This window comes from Hemiscyllium ocellatum, chromosome 1 (genome assembly GCF_020745735.1).
Source record: "Hemiscyllium ocellatum isolate sHemOce1 chromosome 1, sHemOce1.pat.X.cur, whole genome shotgun sequence".
Lineage (NCBI taxonomy): Eukaryota > Metazoa > Chordata > Chondrichthyes > Orectolobiformes > Hemiscylliidae > Hemiscyllium > Hemiscyllium ocellatum.
Window position 1 is genome coordinate 101551434 of NC_083401.1, and position 22013 is coordinate 101573446.

Consider the following 22013-nt stretch of genomic DNA (forward strand, 5'->3'; position numbering starts at 1 on the left):
AGACTGGGTTATGCGCTTAGATGACTATTACGTTGGCAGCTAGCCACTCAATGAACATGGTGACCTTAAGCTTGCAACTTCTCATGCTGGAGTATCACGTCACAATGTTAAGCAGGTACCTTAAGACAGTGCTTCTGAAATCTTTGCAATGAGTTGCAAATTTCAGCATGTCTGTGGAGGAAGAAATGATAACGCTGAGATCAATAGGACTTCTTCAGGCATCACACTTGTTGCCCTTGCCCTTCTAGGCAACAGAAGCAATGGACATGGAGGTGCTGAAGCAATCTGTGCACATAGCGAACCCTGTCAATTTCAGCCAAGGTACGGCAGTGGAGACGACAACGTTTGTTCAAGCTAGTACATGAAGGTTGCTTGTGTCAAACTTGTGCCGTTGCAGATACACATACTCAACCATGTGCAGAGTATTCCATTTCAATCATGCCTTGTAGATAGGAAGGCAGATAATAGCAGCATACCAGTGGCACTAAAATACTTTCAATAAGATAACATTTGATCTTTTACTTCAGCTCTAAGTTGTGCCATATTCCCATATTTCCTAATTCCCCTATTATATAAAAATTGATTGTGCTAACTTCAACAAGAGCACTCTTAGCTCTCTGGATAGAAAGTTTCAAGGATCAATAGAGTCAGAATTGTACAGCACAGATACAGACCCTTCGCTTAAACTTGTCAATGCCAACCAGATTTCCTAAATTAGATTAGATTAGATTAGATTAGACTTACAGTGTGGAAACAGGCCCTTCGGCCCAACAAGTCCACACCGACCCGCCGAAGCGAAACCCACCCATACCCCTACATTACCCCTTACCTAACACTACGGGCAATTTAGCATGGCCAATTCACCTAACCCGCACATCTTTGGACTGTGGGAGGAAACCGGAGCACCCGGAGGAAACCCACGCAGACACGGGGAGAACGTGCAAACTCCACACAGTCAGTCGCCTGAGTCGGGAATTGAACCCAGGTCTTCAGGCGCTGTGAGGCAGCAGTGCTAACCACTGTGCCACCGTGCCGCCCACAATCCTTAATAATATCCTTAATAGATATCCTTAATAAATTTAGTCCCATTGGCCCATCTCCCACCAAACCTTTCCTGCGCATATATTTATGCAGATGCTTTTTAAAATATTATTGTACCAGCCTCCACCAACTCCTCTGGCAGCTCATTCCATACACGCACCACACTATGCTTGAAGTTGTCATCCCTTTAGGTCCCTTTTAAATCTTTCCCCTCTCACCTTAAACCTATACCGTCTAGTTTTGGGCTCCCCTACCCTCATAAGACCTTGTCTATTCACCATGTCCATGCCCTTCATTATTTTACAAACCTCTACAAGGTCATCCCCCAGCCTCCAACATGCCAGGGAAAATAGCCCCAGCCTACTCAGCCTCTCCCTATAAGCTTGAACTCTCCAACCCTAGCAACATCCTGTGAATCTTTTCTGAACTCTTCCATGTTTAACACTTTCCTGTAGCAGGGAGACCAGAATTGAATGCAGTATCCCAAAAATGACAACCAAAGTCCTGTACAGCTGCAACATTATACTAAATGCACTGACCAAATGCCTTCTTCACTACCTGTTTACCTGTGACTCTACCTGGAAGGTCTCTTGAAACTGTACCCCAAAGTCTCTGTTCAGCAATACTTCCCAGGGCTCTACCATTAATGTGTAAGTACTACCCGGATTTGTCAATTCAAAAAAAAGACATGTTCCAACTCATCCCGGAATTCCCTTATATCAAGGCAGAGCATCAATCGCATTTCTAAACTCCCTGGACAAGGGAACCACCAGTCTGGCATCTACCTTACCAAGGCACGAAGACGTTTTGGGTTTCAGTCTGTTCGCTTCTAGTTATAAAATTCTAGGAACACAAACCCATCATATAGGAGGGGTATTGGGAGCTTGTAGGTCAGCCACTAGCTGCAGCCTCTGACATATTCTAGTAATTTCAGAATGTGTATGGCTGGTCTAGGCAAGTTGAGTGTTGGGCAATAATGAGTCCATTACATTGGCAGGTGTGGATTTGTCAACAGTAATGCCACTCAATGGTCAAACAGTGATCAGATTGCCCACTCAAGGTGATGATTAGTTGGCACTCAAGTGGCCTGTATGTTACTTGCAATTATTACCCAAGCTTGTTCAAGTCTTTCTGTATGAAATAATGGGCTGCTTAATTTTCTCAATTGTTTATGATAGAGGCTGGGAAAGATAGTGGCTTATTTCTTCAATGTAAAGCACTCTGCAGTTCTATATATTTACATTATTAAATCAATCTAAGTTAGTATACACATTTCAGAGTTTTATTAATCATAGACTTCAATCCATCATACTGGCAATAGCTTGAACATGGTTACGTTCTTCACGTGAACACAACAAATCTAAGGACACCAAACAGCACGTGTAGATCAAATCAAAATCTGCACTTTTCCCAAGATCCTTTTGCAGAAGACCACACCATTCACTATAGACCCTTTTCCTGAACTATGATAACTTCAAACTGATATGAATAACTAACAAAACAAAAAGACCACTACATCAACTTTCTTTAATGGAATTTTAAATGAATTCTATTAAAATAACTGTGAAAGTCATTTAGCACAAGGTAACACACTAAATCATGCAGTTCAACCTGAGTATAAATATCTCAATAGGTTTGTCTCAGTAAAGGTTTGACTGAAACCAGAATATTTGATATAAAAGCTGCAGCTTCTATTTTCTCAGCAGCATGCTTTACTCTATAATACCCATTAGCAATTTTTGTGGTGGTGCTTATATACAGATGCACACAAATCATACCTCCGACAAACAGTACAATTCCTCCAGCTTCAGCAATCTTCCGTTCGAAAGCATCACACTCTGCCTGCAGATCTGGTGCATTGCCATCAAGGATATGAGCATTCTTTGGGTCTATATCAATATGCTTGAAAAAGGTATTCCACATATAGGAGTGGTAGCTTTCTGGATGGTCCCTCGGAAGTGCTAAGTGTCAAAATTAAAAAGGAAATTTGTTTAAAAGAAACAGGTAAAGCCATAAAGTTGACTTTGTATACTTTTGAACTACTACAAGTGAACAGTTGGAAATAATTAGTCTATAAAAGCAAAGCATGTATATTCTTCACTTGTAGAATTTATTTTACACTGGTCTTCTTGAGGAAAAGTGAAGTATGCAGACCACTAAGAGAAATAGCAACATACTCCCACAAAAAAAAAGGTCTTTTCTTTGGCTGAAAGCATACTTCAGGGCATGTTTAAAAAACCATGAGGATTGAATATGAACAACTGAAAGCAGTATGTAGTTTCCTGCCTTTATGCTTGCATGTCAGCATATGGCAGCATGGTGGCTTAGTGACTAGCACTACTGCCTCACAGAGCCAGGGACCCAGGTTCAATGCCAGCCTTGGCGACTATCTGTGTGGAGTTTGCATGCTCTCCCGGCGTCTGCATGGGTTTCCACCGGAGGCTTCCCCTTTCAGTCAAAGCATGTGCAGGTTAGGTAAATTAGACATGCTAAGTTGCCCTATAGTGTCCAACGATGCATAGGTTAGGTAGATTAGCCATGGGAAATGTGGGGTTATGAGGATTGAACAGGGGGTTGGGTTTAGGTGGGGTGCTCTTTGGAGGGTTGGTGCACACTAGATAGGCTGAATAGCCTTTACCTGCACTGTAGGGATTCTATGTCATTGCTGCGTAGGTTATAACAAGTGAACACAAACGGTCTTCCATTTTAATAAGTACTAACACTACAAAATACACAACCACATTCTCAGAATGTATACTTTCCTTTACAACTTTACCACAGCTTGGTAAATATCAACACAGCAAATCTTTAATAAAACTTTATTTTTAAAAAGGAGCGTCTTCATTAAAAGGTATTAGCAAAGAATTTAAATGAAAATCTGAAGATGAAAAGAGATAAATACTCATGATCAATTTCAGTACCTTCAATAAAATAAGTGTGCAGACGATAGAGATTTTAAATAAAAATAAAGCGTGGGAGAAACTCAGTATTGGGGGGTGGGGGTGGAGAGAGGGAGAGACAGAATTAACTTGGAGTCCATTATGACTTGTCTTTAAAGCTGAAAGAGGCTGGAAAATTATGTTTTATGCTGTTGACAAAGAGGGAGAAGCAACAATGTGAAATGGATGGCAAGAGCTCCCAAAGCAAAAGACAAAGGACTTACTAAAGTAAGGAGAAACACAAACTATAAAGTGCAAGTAAATTACTTTGACCTTGATGGTGTTTTTGGGGCCTGAAACAGTGAGATAAAAAGGCAAGTGCTACCTGTGATTGTGTTGGGCCGAGGAAGAGAGAAGAAATACAAGTGAGGGAGGAAGTATCAAGACTGAAGATGATGAGTGGGTCAGGGTGTCCCATGTGCCTGATATTCAGCAAGATGCCACTAAATCGTCTTCCTCTCCCCTCATCAGCATTACAGTCTTTTGCTTTGGATACCCTGACCATCTGTTCCACTTGCTTCTCTTCACCTTTTGTCAACAGCATAAGAGTGATAATTTTCCAGCCTCTTCAGTTTCAAACAGGAATCATAATGGACTCAATGTTAATTCTATTTCTCTCTCCACAGATGGTGCCAGAATTTTAGGGTTTCTCCAGCACTTTGTTTTTACTTTAGTATGCTCATCGTCTAGGATTTGGCAGGAACTAAGAATTACTTATTTTGTATGCAAGTTATTTTTCAAAATCACCCTTGCTGTACTCCATTTTATTCTAACACTTGACAGCTACCAATTTGCTTATCCCCAGAACTTCAACTGGCATGGCAAAAAAGTGTGTCAGGATTGAAAGTTTACATTAAAAGATAAAATACATCATGCTTCAAGAGCTTTCATACAAATAAGTTGAAATTTATTTACATTTTTATTCATGACAAAGTGCTTGGCTTCCAGACAACAAACAGATGACAAAATGTAAAATCATGGCATTGAGGTCACAGTTTCTGGGGAACAATACCAGTATTAACACTATCATAAGATAACAGGAGTACTGCTTAACCGATCATAAAGGAATACAAGGTTCATTTTGTACGATTAGATAATCAGGTAGTAAAGGTTAACTCTTCAAACAGATTCAAGTTTCATTCACGAGCAAAACTTAATGAAATCTGAATATGTACACTGCAGATCTGAAGTTTGGAGCAATTGCATAGCAGAGCTTTACCAGTGTCAGGTGCTTGGGTACAATTGGCAACTCGTTTGTTGCAATCAGCTGAAGGGACACATCTTTGGGACTTATCTTTACGGCTGCATTGAAGGTGCTCATCCTCAGTGTACAAAGAAGTGCAGGCATGTTAACCCTGATTGAACAGAGAATTGTCCTAAGAAGGGAACGAAAAATGGCTGTCTTCTATTTTGTAGAGTCGGAATATGTGCGGTGCCTGTTCTTTAGGCCTGCAAACCAAGGCCATGCTCTACCAATGACTTTTACTTGTCAACCAAACAACACTCCTCTCTCATGCAGCATGTATATTAGTTCCCCATTGATTTGCACCTTTACTAACTGTCCTGATTAGTGAAAGGCAAAATATTTTCACAAAAGTATGTCTTTCAGCAATACTGAAGTTCTGCACTGTACTTCAATAAAGTTTCATGCGAATTTCCAGTGCAATTGTTTATTTCTATGTAAACTATTATTTTGCCTCAACTAATATATCCCAAATAGAAATGGAATTCAACAGGATTTGTAACTCATTTTTCATTTAAGCTGAAGTTTCTACTTGGTGTTGAAATGTATTTAAAGTTATTGTGCAGCAAATTTCAAAGCAAATGAGACACTTACCAACATATTCATCCATGTTGAATGTCTTCACATATTTAAAGGAGAGGTCACCATTCTTATAATATTCAATCAGCTTTTTATAACATCCAGCAGGTGTGCTCCCTAAAACGAGAATAAAGTTACAAAATAGAAATAAATATCCAAGTTTGCACTAGCAAAGAGTAAAAGGTTATTAAATTATTGCAACACCAGACCCTGTAATCTCTATTCTGTGCCATTATTTTCATACTTCAGATATCACTCAAATTCTAGCTTCTTCCTTATTCTATCCTTCAGCTCCTATTCCATACCATGCATTCTTTGCCTTATGTCATTCAATACCTCCTACAATGTTATCCATCCACCTCTTTCCTCAATCCAACTAATTTGGGTAACAGATGCTCAACTTATCTTCCGTCCAACCAACCCCTTCTAAAACACCACCTTTTTTCCCACCAGCCAATCTTGCTGTAGTCTACAACAACCATCCCTTCCTATGACACCCCCATTACTTAATCCCCCCAAGCAGAGTCAATTCGTGTTCTTTAGCCCATCTTACTGTCATCAACAGTATGCAATTACACATGCATCATAACCATCAGCCTCTCCTATACCCCACATGCATCAGGACTCACCAAAATCTGGCAACCAAGCAAAAACGACAGATAAAAACCACAAATAATTTGTTACAGCAGTTCTGTATGGAACAAGAACCACATGCAGCTATTCCAATAGGACTATAAATTAGAATAGCATGTTTGACACTTAATTACTTGTTAAGGGATGAAGGGAGAAAAATAATGTATACACCAGACTTTTGTCTCATCTGGAGGGACAACTGATTATGAAAAATCTGTACTCTGAAGCATAAAACACAATGTACTCAAGTCTGTTTCGGGTCATAATCATTATGAATGTTTGTACATTTTGCCCTTTGATCTGACATGTCTGGCTAGTCTAGTCTAGCTCTTACAGTTGAGAATGCACGTCACAGATTCATAGCAAGTTGCAAGTAACATCAAAATGGAGCTAGATTAGTGCAGTGCTGAGTCACATTTTGGAATCCTATACCTGTTTCTCCCATTCTAGTTAAAGTCTGTTCCTCTAATTTGTTCATAAAATCAACTGCATAAGATATTGCACAAACCCAAAAGCTCAACTCAAAAATACAAATCTCAGATGAATGGCTGACCAAGATGCAAACTAACCAAAGTAACTTATGATCGACTATTAGCAATAGGTTTGACAATGAAGTTTTCTGCTTATAAGTTCAATAGCTCACCTAATTAAAGCATTTCCATTTGCTACAGGTCAACCCAACTGTATTTTTAAATGTGACCAAGATATTCATTAAGTGCACATTAAAGTGTCAATAGCTTTTGCTCTTAAATGTATGCAGTGCCAATATTGAACAGCATATTCTGATCACGCTTTGGCGGTGGTAAACAGCATAAAACATCAATTTCAGCAGTTGCATGAAACAGCAATGGATTCAACAAATGTCACAGTCCACATGGAAATCTTTGGAATATTGTGTAAAAGAACCACAACATGCAAAGCAAAAAGTAATAGAAGCCATTGAGAGGACAAATAACCTTAAAACATTAAAGTTCCAAAGTAAGGCTGACTTGAGATGCTGACAATTATTAGAAATTTCAGTGTTTGATTATAAATCCCACCTAAAGAATATTTTTAATTATCGAGGGATATGGGGGTTTTGGACAGGCTAGCATTTATTGACTGCCTTCTTAAACCATTGAAGTCATATGCTGTAGGTCGAGATTGTGGTGCTGGAAAAGCACTGCAGCTCAAGCAGCATCCAAGCAGAACTGACATTTCGGGCGTGAGCCCTTATGGCTTCCGCAGCCCTAATGCAGTTATGAAAGGAATTCCAGGAATCCGACCCAGCAACACTGAAGGAACAGCAATATATTTCCAAAGCAGTATGGTGAGTGGTTTCGAGAAAAATTTGCAGGTGGTGTTCCTATATACTTGCCAACATCCTGTCTCTTTTCTAAACTATCAGTAAAATGATAAAAGAGGAGGTCAGTGTTACCAAGCAGCACTTGTTTAGCGATAACCTGCTTGATGCGCAGTTTGGGTTCCACCAGAACCATTCAGCTCCTGACCACATTACAACCTTGGTACTAACATGAACAGAGAAGCTCAACTCCAGTGGTGAGATGATATCAATGCAGTGAGACAATATGGTATAAAACAACAAGATAGGGAGCCCATTCACTCCAGGCTGGCCACATTCTTCTCCTTTTTGTCGTTCTCTCTTTTCTTTATCTTGTGATGTTATGGGAAAGCCGGAGTTGTGCTCGATGGATTGTCAGCTGTGGTGGCCGTGCTCAAAGTAAGGACTCCTGGCTGCAGGAAGCCCAGCGCGTGGACTTGCAGATTTGGAAGGTCATCGGCTGCAGGAGAGGTGGTGTCCAGACCGGGACTCTTGGCGGCAGTATGCTTGAAGGTGGCCTCTTGTTGGGCTTGTTTTTGATGTACCCAGAGCAGGAACACTTTGCAGAGCACTTTTCACTGTATATTTTAGATATATGAGAGAGTAAATAATTAATAACTACCCATCAGAGTGCCTTGGCAAAACTGAAGTCAATGGGAATAAAGACCTGTAAGAGTCATACCTTCGATTAATGATCACTGCCAGGAAGGAATTCTCTCATGTGCCCTTGAAGTTCAGTGGCGTTACTCATTTCTGAATATCCTACCATCACCTAGTGAGTTACCATTGGTCCAGTTCAGTTTATGGTCAATCACAAATACAGTGGTTACTGTGGAAACACTCAGGTAATTAACTTACTTCCTGTCTCCCATGTACCTGTCCACCATCTGTGAGGCATAAATCAGGAATACTCAATTTGCTTGGATGAGTGCAGACCCATTAACACAAGCTTAACACCATCGATATCAAACCAGCCTGCATAATTGGCATCCCATCCATCAACAGTGGGTACTATTACTCAATGCATTGTAGCAACCCATTAAGACTCCAGTGATAGCTCCTTCCAAACTAGTGATCTCAACTACATAGAAGGTCAAAGGCATATGTCAGAGAACCATCACCTGTAAGGTGCCAAAGTCTCAAATCATCCTGACTTAGAAGTGTATTGCCACTTTGTCAGGTCAAAACCCCAGAATTTCCTTCCAAACAGCATGGCTGGTGTATCCATACCATTGCCTGTAACAGGTCAGGTCACTATCTTCTCAAGAGTAATTAGGATGGACCACAAATTCTAGACTAAGCATCTCATTAACCCAACACTTATTAAGAAATAAATTTAAAAACCCTGAAACCATACTTGAGACTGAAATTCCTCAATGAAGATCGATCTTGAGTGTAAGTAGTTTTCATAACCATCCAGTGGCATTCATTTCTTTTTGTTGTATAAAGAAATTGTTTAGTGAATAAAAGGGAATCTGCTATTTCACTGAGAATATGCAAATGCTATAAAATGAACATGCATTCAGCAGAAATGTTGAATCCTCTGATTAGAATTTGCTGAGTTTCCCTTAACTTATTTGAAAACTGGCATCTAACATACACAACAATTTACATTATAGTTTACAAATCCTTGGGTGACTGATTGATGTGTTTATGCAAACAAAACAAATATAATAGTTCTCACCAAAGCAGCAGATATGGGGAGATTTAAATAGTGTGTTCAAAATCATGAAGGGTTTTGGAAGAGTAAATATAAAGAAAGTGGTTCTGCTAACAGAAGAGTTAGTAATAGGTGACACAAATGCAAGATAATTTTAATATATAAAACATAGCAAGTCATTTTGCACTGCTTGAAAGAAGGGAGAGAGAAGCAAATTTACTTGTAACTTTCAAAAGATTGAGTACTCAATATGCATTAAGCAAGGCTACAGGTTAAGAGCAAGGCAGAGCAACTAAAAAGTCAGTACAAAACACAATGATCATCAAATGCTGCTAGTTCTATTATCTAGTGATCTAAATACCATCACAGCCTACAAGTTAACTGGCACACAAAACTGATACAGCACGTAAAACCACCCTTTTCAAGACCACAGTACATGTGACAACAATAAAAGCAATAGTTTCACTTCTCCACACAAAAAAATCACAAACATTATTTGCCTATGCAAGATTTTACGTAAAATCTAAAAAATTAACTAATCTACATGCAGACAAGTTCAATCAACTGGAATATCTTCAATGCAAAATTTCATATGCAATCCTTTCATCTGCAACCACTATCACTCATTTTTGTTATTGTAAGTTGATGCTGTATCAATTGTTTTGTTAAAACAAACCTCATCTGCAAAACTGAATTTTTTGAAAGTACTGATTTGTGGAATATGTTTTTGTAATCCTTCCTCAACAACTCAATAATCTTAGCGAAGAACTGATACAACCTACCACCAACTCGATACATGATGGATCTTTATGCACAAGTATTTTTGAATTCATTAGTGTTTGCATAATTGGAGCTGAAAGTGTTTTGAGGCATACAAGTTTCATAAACTAAATGCCTGAAAGCAAATAAATTCCTTAGTTCATTCCAAAGTGTCTTTTATTTTGAGACGGTCAAGGTTCCCCAGTCTTGACTCCCACAGTCAGGTATAACACAATGGTGCTTGAGAATTGCAAATGCACGAGTGCATGTGCTTGAAGATCAGTAACAGAGAAGGGGTTGAACAACCGATACAGAGCTGGTGGTAAAGGTCTCTTTTGATGGGAGAGGGTGAGTGAATTGAGACACCCATGCATGATAGCTGCTGGGGGAGGAAGGGGGTATGTTGTTTAACTGATAAAGTGAAAAAAAATCCACAGTGTTTCCCCCATGTAATTTTGCAAAACTGAAGTCAGGCTTCAAAGGATTGCCAGTTTGGCTATGTCTACTAATGAGGAAGATTTCAAAAGCTGCACAGCTGTTAGCGTTTAGTTGAAGTTTGCAACTCCACAATTCAGGGAGCTCTGATTTAGTGCAAGAAAGTGTACCAACAACTGAGCAGCAAGTCTATCATTTATTAGCACATTTCTAAACATAACTGAACAAAACAATTAGGAGCTGCATCAGGCTATTCAGTCCTGCAGACTGGTTTTGCCATTTAACATGCTTGCTGTTGAATTGGTGGTGCATGAAAATGGCAAAGTTTATTTAAAATATGAAATGTAAAATCACTCGAGTTCTCTATAACTCATGCCTGCCAAGAATAATTAAATGTTAATTAAAACGTCTGCACCTTCATAGTAGTTTCAAAAAAAAAGAAACCCATAGCACTTCACAGAAGCATAACTGAATCCAAATAAAAACAGCTTTTAGGAAGGAGGCAAGAACTTTGTTCAAAGGAGAAACACAAAGTGGAGAAGTTTGCAGAGTGAATTCCAGAGTAGGGAGCTGAAGTACTTAGAGTCATAGAGATGTACAGCATGGAAACAGACCCTTCAGTCCAACCCGTCCATGCCGACCAGATATCCCAACTCAATCTAGTCCCACCTGCCAGCACCCGGCCCATATCTCTCCAAACCCTTCTTATTCATATACCTATCCAAATGCCTCTTAAAATGTGGCAATTGTACCAGACTCCACCACATCCTCTGCCAGCTCATTCCATACATGTATGAGCCTCTGCGTGAAAAGGTTGCCCTTTAGGTCTCTTTTATACCTTGCCTCTCTCACCCTATGCCCTCTAGTTCTGGACTCCCCAACCCCAGGGAAAGACATTCCCTATTTATCCTATTCATGCCCCTCAATTTTGTAAACCTCTATAAAGGTCACCCCTCAGCCTCCGACACTCCAGGGAAAACAGCCTCAGCTTGTTCAGTCTCTCCCTGTAGCTCAGATCCTCCAACCCTGGCAACATCATTGTAAATCTTTTCTGAACCCTTTCAAGTTCCACAATGTCTTTCCGATAGGAAGGAGACCAGAATTGCACGCAATATTCCAACAGTAGTCTAACCAATGTCCTGTACAGCCTCAACATGACCTCCCAACTCCTGTACTCAATACTCTGACCAATAAAAGCAAGCATACCAAACGCCTTCTTCACTATCCTAACTACCTGCGACTCCACTTTCAAGGAGGTATGAACCTGCACTCCAAGGTCTCTTTGTTCAGCAATACTCCCTAGGACCTTACCACTAAGTATATAAGTCCTACTAAGATTTGCTTTCCCAAAATGCAGCACCTCACATTTATCCAAATTAAACTCCATCTGCCACTTCTCAGCCCATTGGCCCATCTGGTCCAGATCCTGTCAAAACTGAGGTAACCCTCTGCACTGTCCATTACACCTCCAATTTTGGTATCATCTGCAAACTTACTAACTGTACCACTTATGCTCGCATCCAAATCATTTATGGAAATGACAAAAAGTAGAGGGCCCAGCACCGGTCTCCTTGTAGCACTCCACTGGTCACAGGTCTCCAGTCTGTAAAACCACCCTCCTTCTTCTACCTTTGAGCCAGTTCTGTATCCAAATGGCTAGTTCTCCTGGTACTCCATGAGATCTAACCTTGCTAATCAGTCTCCCATGGGGAACCTTGTCAGACGCCTTAGTGAAGTCCAAGTAGATCATATTTACTGCTCTGCCCTCATCAATCTTCTTTGTTACTTCTTCAAAAAACTCAATCAAGTTTGTGAGACATGATTTCCCACGCACAAAGCCACGTTGACTATTCCGAATCAGTCCTTGCCGTTCCAAATACATGTACATCCTGTCCCTCAGGATTCCCTCCAACAAAGTCAGGCTCACAGGTCAATAGTTCCCTGGCTTGTCTTTACCGCCCTTCTTAAACAGTGGTACTACGTTTGCCAACCTCCAGTCTTCCGGCACCTCACCTGTGACTATCGATAATACAAATATCTCAGCAAGAGGCCCGGAAACACATCTCTAGCTTCCCACAGAGTTCTCAGGTACACCTGATCAGGCCCTGGGGATTATAACCGTTTCAAGACATCCAGCACTTCCTCCTCTGTAATCTGGACATTTTGCAAGATGTCACCATCTATTTCCCTACAGTCTATATCTTCCATATCCTTTTCCACAGTAAATACTCATGCAAAATATTCATTTAGTATCTCCCCCATTTTCTGTGACTCTATACAAAGGCCGCCTTGCTGATCTTTGAGGGGCCCTATTGTCTTCCTAGTTACCCTTTTGTCCTTAATATATTTGTAAAAACCCTTTGGATTCTCCTTAATTCTCTTTGCCAAAGCTATCTCATGTCCCCCTTTTTGCCCTCCTGATTTCCCTCTGAAGTATACTCCTACTTCCTTTATACTCTTCTAAGGATTCACTCGATCTATCCTGTCTATACCTTACATATGCTTCCTTCTTTTTCTTAACCAAACCCTCAATTTCTTTAGTCATCCAGCATTCCCTATACCTACCAGCCTTTCCTTTCACCCTGACAGGAATATACCTTCTCTGGATTCTGGTTATCTCATTTCTGAAGTCTTCCCATTTTCCAGCCATCCCTTTACCTGCGATCATCTGTCTCCAATCAGCTTTCGAAAATTCTTGCCTAATACTGTCAAAATTGGCCTTTCTCCAATTTAGGACTTCAACTTTTAGATCTGGTCTATCCTTTTCCATCACTATTTTAAATTTAATAGAATTATGGTCACTGGCCCCAAAGTACTCCCCCACTGACACCTCAGTCACCTGCCCTGCCTTATTTCCCAAGAGTAGGTCAAGTTTTGCACCTTCTCTAGTAGGCACATCCATATACTGAATCAGAAAATTTTCTTGTACACACTTAAGAAATTCCTCTCCATCTAAACCTGTAACACTATGGCAGTCCCAGTTGATGTTTGGAAAGTTAAAACCCCCTACCGTAACTACCCTATTATTCTTACAGATAACTGAGATCTCCTTACAAGTTTGTTTCTCAATTTCCCTCTGACTATTAGGGGGTCTATAATACAATCCCAATAAGGTGATCAGCCCTTTCTTATTTCTTAGTTCCAAGTAACTTCCCTGGATGTATTTCCAGGAATATCCTCCCTCAGCACAGATGTAATGTTATCCCTTATCAAAAATGCCACTCCCCCTCCTCTCTTGCCTCCCTTTCTATCCTTCCTGTAGCATTTGTATCCTGGAACATTAAGCTGCCAGTCCTGCCCATCGCTGAGCCATGTTTCTGTAATTGCTATGATATCCCAGTCCCATGTTCCTAACCATGCCCTGAGTTCATCTGCCTTCCCTGTTAGGCCCTTTGCATTGAAATAAATGCAGTTTAATTTATTATTCCTACCTTGTCCCTGCCAGCCCTGATTGTTTTACTCACTTCTGTTCTCAGCTGTACCCATTTCAGATCGATCTTTTTCCCTGAATCCACCATACTCACTACTGCAGCCTCTCTCTTGGACAGACCTATCCAATGCTGTGCTGTGAACTTCGCCCAACAGTTCCTCAAAGATTAGTTGTGAATTTCACTGTTTGTTAATTTTCCCAGATGCACTCCAATTTCCAGCGATACACGAAATCAAACAGCAAAGGTGGTAACTGCAGGTTCTCTCTCTCTCTCTCCTGCATTGTCTTCACCATGTGCTTCCTTTGTCTGCTCTTCTCTCTTTTAAACTGCTGCCGTTGTTTTGACTTTTCTTTCCAAAATTCCAAAACAATGCAACAGCACAAAACAGTAACTGCTGCTCCTGGAATTCGAGGAAATCACCTCCAACACCTAAAATACCTCAAAAAAAAACAGTTCCTACAGCCAGAAATTTTTCCCGTCCTCCACCTTGGATTACCCAGAATCCTTAAAGGCAGAGCCAATGGTGCCGGCCAACAATTTGAATGGGCAAATTAAGGGGGCTAACTTGCTGGAGGCTTGAATCAAAGTCATCCTGAGAGATAACTAGGAGGGGGTGGGGCTGGGAGAGAGGTAGCTAGGACTGATAGTGGTAGATGAGGGTGGAGGGGGTGATAGTGATAGGTCAGAGTGGATAGGTGGGAAGGACGACTGACAGGTAGGATAGGACAGTTCAAAAGGGTGGTGCTGAGTTGGAGGGTTGGATCTGGGATAATGTCAGGGGAGGCGAGATGAGGAAACTGGCGAAATCAACATTGATCCCATGTGGTTAGACGGTCCCATGGCAGAAGAGAAGACGTTCCTCTTTCAGGAGTTGGATGGCTCGAATTTGGAGGTGGAGGTAGCCCAGGACTTGCCTGTCCTGAGTGGAGTGGGACGGGAAGTTGAAATGTTTGGCCACAGGGCGGTGAGTGTGTCCGAGATGTTCTCTGAAACAGTCCATGAATTAGCGTCCCGTCTCCCAAATATAGAGGGGACAACACAGAGTAATTGACACAGTAGACGATGTGTGAAGGTGCAGGAAAATCTGTCCAATGTGGAAGGATCCTTTGGGGCCTTGGATGGAGGCAAGGGCACAGGTTGCTCTGGAAGCTTTGGATTTGCTGTATGTAGTGGGTGTCCTGGTCAGATCCAAATTGTGTTGGTCTGAATAGAGTCTGGAGACCATACTGGATCAGTCGGCTCCATAGGCAGGCACTCAGAGTTGTGGCTGTAGTAGCAGGTCTGCTTCAGGACATGGCTGAAGAGCTTCAGGGCAGAGCAGACAATCTGGGGGTGGGTGGGGGCAGTGAGAAAGGAACTCACTGAGATCCTTGTAGAGAGAAGAGGAGAACCTCTGCAAGGCGGGCATCCTTGGGACAGGTTCTAGCAATGTTTCTAGCATCAAGAGACTACACATGGAATATATTGATTCACCCACAAAATGTGACAGTAACATTCATACAAAAATGCCTTTTTAGAAACATTCAGCATAAATTCTGCTATCGGTGTATTCAAATACCAGTTGATTTCAGCAACAGTCTCAAACTTGAAAAAGAATTACATACCTGTGGGTAAACCCAAAGTAAAATATCGGCCTGGGCCAGGCTTGAATTGAACAATTGAATTGCAAATGTACTTGGCTGCCCATTCACTGGCTTTGTCATAGTCTTCAAGAATAACCAAACGCATTGTGATGATAAATGTTTTGCCTACAAGGAAAGATTATGTTACTCTTTAGGTCAATGAAAACTAACCAATCATCAGATAAGACTGAATTTTTATATATTGTGTTATGAACAAACAATCGCTACAGTGAAGACCGTTCGGCCCATCAGGTCTGCACAGACCCTCTGAACAGCAGCCCACCCAAACCTAGCCCATTTCTGTAACCCCACATTTATCATGGCTAATCCAGCTAACTTGCACATGCCTGGACACATGGGGAAATTTAACATGGCAAATCCACTTAGCCTGCACAGTTTTGGATTGTGGGAGCACTCAGCAGACACCCATGCAGAAATGGGGAGAACCTCCAAGCTTCAGACAGTCTATCGAGACTGGAATCAAACTCAGGTCTCTAGTGCTGACAGGCAACTATGCAGCCGCTCAGCCACTGTGCTGGCAACAAAGGTTATAATAATTTACAGTTATACAATAACCAAACAACTTGAAAATAAAAGGATCTGCTTAGTGCAACTGAATTTTAATTTGTAAGCAAAAATGATTTATATTTTACTGCATGGTGACTTCAGTTGGAAGTATGTTCAACAGCTAGGCGGAAGTGGATACTACAGATGGTGGAGATTAGAGTCAAGATTAGTGTGATGCTGGAAAAGCATAGCAGCATCTGAGGAGCAGGGAAAAAAAAGAGAGAAAAAAAAGAGAGAAAAAAATCGACATTTTGGGCAAAAGCCCTTCGTCAGGAATAATTTAATCAATCACCCAATTTGAGATGTTTGGGGTTCTGGTACTATTCTGAAGTTATTTTAAATGAGTACACATATCATTTAATAGCAGCAATAAGCCATTTGACTCCGCAGTGATGGTTGATCTGATTGTAGTCTTGACATTTCTATCTATACCCTATATCCTTTGACTGACAACCTTATGAGTATTCAGTGATTCTGCTTCAATTGCAATAAGACAAATAAGTCAGAAAATATTCTTGTTTCCATCTTATTTGGGAGATCCTGACTTTAAAGCTTTGTCTGCTAGTTCTAATCTCGGTCACAAGGGAAATTATCATCTCAGTAACCACAGAAGATTGTGGAGGTCAAGTCATTGATTATATTTAAAACAAAGATAAATAAGTTCTTGATTAGTAAGGGGATCAAAGGTTACAGGGAGAAGAGAAGAGAATATGTTGAGAAACACACCATCCATGATCGAATGGCACAGCAGACTCCATGGGTTGAATAGCCTAATTTTGCTCCTATATCTTATGGTTAATTAGGATACCATTTGTTTTCCAAACCAGAAAGCCAGGATATCAACTACTTTGCACAACTGAGACACAACTGGATAGTGAAACTAAATTAAAACAAAAGATGTGCAAATGCTAGAGATCTGAAACAAAAACAAAATTTCAATGGATCTGGCAGCATTGTGGGAAAAAAAGCCAATTTCTAGTCCAGTGACTCTTTCTCAGAACATGGGACATTAACACTGTTTTCCTCTTCACGGATCACCTGAGTTTGAAGCCAACCCAAACAGACAGCTACACGCACCCTTGCTTGAAATTCAGTGTAACAAATCTGATTCAACCTCAGAAAATAGACATGAGCAATTTAAAAGAAAAATGGTAATTTTGCCAAATCCAATAGTGTGATAGATCCAGAAAATTGAACAAGATTGCTTTGGTAGAATGTGAGAACTGAGTAAAAACAAGGACTGCAGATGCTGGAAACCAGAGTCTAGATTAGAGCGGTGCTGGAAAAGCACAGGTCAGGCAGCATCCGAGGAGCAGGAAAAATCGACGTTTCAGGCAAAAGCCCTTCATCAGGATTACAGGCAGAGTGCCTGAAGGGTGGAGAGATAAATGAGAGGAGGGTGGGAGTGGGGAGTACCTTCAGGCTCTCTGTCTGTATTCCTGATGAAGGGCTTTTACCCAAAACATCAATTTTACTGCTCCTGAGATGCTGCCTGAACTGCTGCGCTTTTCCAGCAGCACACTAATGTGAGAGCTGAGATTAGGGATCAGTCATTAAAAGTTGAAGCCAAATTAACATTAAATTTCACTAATTATACAAACTCCAAACAAAATGGACCAAGACACTGAATAATCTGAACTCCATTTTGGGGGCAAACAAATTGCAGAATCTGAGGTGGAATCAGTGAAACAAGCACCACAAACTGAAATCACTGCAAATGCTTGAATAAAACAAAATCATAAAATGTTGGAGGTTCTGTGAAAACAAAGTGTTTTCAGCAAAGCTAACACGCTTGCTCTGCACACATACACGCTGAGTGCCTTCAGCACTTTATATTTCCTCGGTGCAATGAAAGCGATGCAGACCACCCCTGAAAATTCAGCCAGAGGCTTAGGCCCATTTACTGACCGGGGGGAAACACCCCCGAGAGACACCGGGAAGCAGCTTCATCCGCCGGTACCCGCTCTCCCAGCCGGTGAATCGGTCTGCAGCACCCTCTCCGAGCCCTGCCCTACCCGGTTACTCCATCCCTGCCCAACGGTCACTTACTCTCCCCCGGGATCCTCGCGCCGCTGACACAACCACAACCACAACCAGGGTCGCGCGCGCGCACACTCTCACGTGACATGCACGGTCCCATGATCGCCCGGCCAGCCAATCCCGCCCACCAACCGGCACTCAGCGGGAAGTTTGAATGTGGAAGCTGTGGCGGGGCGGGGGGAGCTCTTCACCCTCTTCGTGTAAAAACCTGCCAAACGTTTGTGGGGCCCCGATGCAATTCCTTTATGCGCGTTATGATTTGGAGATAGTGAGGACTGCAGATCATCGTCAAGATGAGAGCGGTGCTGGAAAAGCACAGCTGGTCAGGCAGCATCCGAGGAGCAGGAGAGTCGATGTTTCGGGCAAAAGTCCTTCATCAGGAAAGCTTGCGCCCGAAACGTCGACTCTCCTGCTCCTCGGATGCTGCCTGACCAGCTGTGCTTTTCCAGCACCGCTCTGATCTTGACTATGAGTTGGAGACGCTAGTGTTGGACTGTGGTGGACAAAGTGAAAAAATCACACAACGCCACGTTATAGTACAACAGGTTTATTTGGAAGCACTAGCTTTTGAAGCGCTGCTCCTAACCACCTGATGAAGGGGCAGTGCTCCAAAAGCTAGTGCTTCCAAATAAACCTGTTGGACTAGAACCTGACGATGTATGTCTTTTATCTTTACATAGATTGTTCGTGAGCCCATCTCGCAAATGTGTTGCTGGTCAAAGCACAGCAGGCCAGGCAGCATCTCAGGAATAGAGAATTCGACGTTTCGAGCATAAGTCTCTATTCCTGAGATGCTGCCTGGCCTGCTGTGCTTTGACCAGCAACACATTTGCAGCTGTGATCTCCAGCATCTGCAGACCTCATTTTTTACTCGAAGATTTTAACCTACTGCGAATCCTCTTACAAGGATGCCTTCCTTGAAGAAGCTCTCTTCCTCCTATTCCTGATGAAGGGCTTATGCTCGAAACGTCGAATTCTCTATTCCTGAGATGCTGCCTGGCCTGCTGTGCTTTGACCAGCAACACATTTGCAGCTGTGATCTCCAGCATCTGCAGACCTCATTTTTTACTCGTGAGCCCATCTTCACTACCTTGCAGTCCAAATGCTGACAGTTAAAAATCACACAACACCAGGTTATAGTCCAACAGGTTTAATTGGAAGCACACTAGCTTTCGGAGCGACGCTCCTTCATCAGATGATAGTGGAGGGCTCAATTGTAACACAGAATTTATAGCAAAAATTTACAGTGTGATGTAACTGAAATTATACATTGAAAAATTCATTGTCTGTTAAGCCTTTCATCTATTAGAATACAGTGATAGTTTCACTTCTTTATGTGTAAATCACAAAACTTTTTTTTAAGTTGCATTCTCGGGTTAACTGTTAACAATGGTGATAGCTAGACAATATGTTGAAGGTGTTGGCCCCCTGTGTTCTCTGTCTATGCCATGATGTTTAGATTGATTCTAATCTAAAAAGTGTGAGAACAGAGTTTTACATAAATTCATGCAGTTTTTGAGCTCAGAGTTCTACATGAATGCATGCAGTTTTTGAGCAAAGTACAATGTAACTCTGCAAGTACAAATTCACCCCACAAAATATGTGTGCATGTGGGTCTTTGTCTGTGTGTGTGTGCATGTGTCTGTCTGGGGTGGGGGTTGTGAGTGTGAGAAAGTGTGTGTGTGTAGTGAGTGCAGAGTGTCTTAAGTCTGTGAGGGGGTGCGTGTGGGAGTGTGTGTGTCTATAAGGGTGTGTGTGTGGGTGTCTGTGCGCGCATCTGTGCGTACCTGTGTCATAGCCTTTGCTCGGTTTCCCCAATGTACCATGCCTCCGGGCATCCTTGCCTGCAACGTAAAAGATAGGCAATGTTGGCTGAGCCACATGAGTACCTGCCATGTACAAAGTGGGAGGTGTTCCCACATGTAATATTGGTATCTATGTCCACAATCTGACACGTCTTGCAGCGTCCACCGCGACAGGGTTGTATGGAGTTGTCCTGAGAGCTGGGCAGTTTGCTACGAACAATGATCGGTTTGAGGTTTGGCGGTTGTTTAAAGACAAGTAGTGGAGGTGTGGGGAAGGTCTTGGCAAGGTGCTCATTCTCATTGATAATGTGTTGCAGGTCACGAAGAAGGTGGCGTAATTTTTCAGCCCCTGGGAAGTACTGAAAAACGAAGGGTACCCTGTCAGTTGCAGCACGTGTCTGTTTCCTGAGAAAGTCATTACGGTTCCTTGCTGTGGCACATCGGAACTGGCGGTCGATGAGTTGAGCATCATACCCCGTTCTTGTGAGGGCATCCTTGAGTACTTCCAGGTGTCCGTCACGTTCCTCCTCATCTGAGCAGATCCAGTGTACGCGTAGGGCTTGTCCATAGGGAATGGCTGTTTTAATATGTTTTGGATGGAAGCTGGAGAAGTGTAGCATTGTGAGGTTGTCTGTGGGTTTGCGGTAGAGTGTGGTGCTGAGGTGTCCATCCTTGATGGAGACGCATGTGTCCAAGAATGAGACAGATTTTCGAGAGTAGTCCCCACCATCAAACTCACCATGGACTACTTTTCACATAAGAGGTGTTGCATGTATGGAATGAGTTGCCAGAGGAAATGGTGGAGGCTGGTACAATTCCAACTTTTAAAAGGCATCTGGACAGATAGATGAATAGCAAGGGTTTAGAGGGATATGAGCCACATTCTGACAAATGGGATTAGATTAATTTAGGATATCTGGTCAGCATGGATGAGTTGGACTGAAGGGCCTATTTCCATGCTTTACAGCTCCATGACTCTATACCACTGATGTTCAGCAGCAGTTTGTACTATCCAAAAGATGCACTGCAGAAGTTTAAAAGGTTTCTCAGAAAGCAACTTCCAACATTGACCACTGCCAACTAAAAGGTCAAGGACAGCAAATCCATGGGAACACCAACACCTGCAAAATCCCCTCTAAAACCACACAATTGTACTTGGTAATATATCATTGCTTTGTGTCACTGGGTTAAAATGCTAGAACTCCTTTCTGAACTACATTGGAGATTACATTTGATTTATGTTTGTCACATACCTAAACACAGTGAAAAGTATTGTTTTGTAAGTAGTATAGGTGAATCATGACAAACGAGAGCATGGAGCTTATAGGGTACTTAGACACAGTGAGGCATAAAAAGGAGGTGCACAGAGCAAGATCAACATGAAATTTGCAATTGGAGAGGTCCATTCAACTGTCCAATAAAAGCAAAGAAAAAACTGTTCTTGAACCTGTTGGTACGTGTGTTCAAACTTCTGTATCTTCTGCATGACAGAAAAGATTGGAAGAGAATATGACCGGACTGGGAGGGGTCTTTGATGGTGTTGGCAGCCTTTCTGTGGCAATGAGAAGTGTAAATGGATTCCATGGATGGGAGTTAGGCTTCAGTGATGGACTGGGCTGTGCACACAGTTTTCTGTCATCTCTTATGGTCCAGGGCAGAGCAGTTGCCATACCAGATTGTTATGCAACCAGATAGAATACTTTCTGTGGAACGTCTGTAAAAATTGTAAAGTAGAGGTGCTGGTGTTGGACTGGAGTGAACAAAGTTAAAAATCACACAACTCCATGTTATAGTCCAACAGGTTTATTCGGAAGTACTAGCTTTCAGAGTGTTGCTCCTTCATCAGGTAGCTGTGGAGTAAGATCATAAGACACAGAATTTATAGCAAAAGATCACAGTGTTATGCATGTAACTGTTATGGTATATTGAACAAACCTA

General features: G+C 41.8%; 1 protein-coding gene across 1 annotated transcript in view; it reads right to left on the reverse strand.

Annotated features, from left to right (window-relative positions):
• The window catches only part of gnpda2 (glucosamine-6-phosphate deaminase 2), a 32677-nt gene extending 14340 nt beyond the window's left edge, over positions 1–18337 (reverse strand). Inside the window, exons 1-4 of the mRNA XM_060831064.1 lie at positions 18280–18337; positions 15646–15789; positions 5818–5919; positions 2820–3002 (exon numbers count right to left, since the gene is read on the reverse strand). Of these exons, the coding sequence (XP_060687047.1) occupies positions 2820–3002; positions 5818–5919; positions 15646–15769 (409 nt within the window). The 5' untranslated portion in view covers positions 15770–15789; positions 18280–18337. The remainder of the gene's footprint in view (positions 1–2819; positions 3003–5817; positions 5920–15645; positions 15790–18279) is intronic.
• Between the last annotated feature and the right edge of the window lie 3676 nt (positions 18338–22013).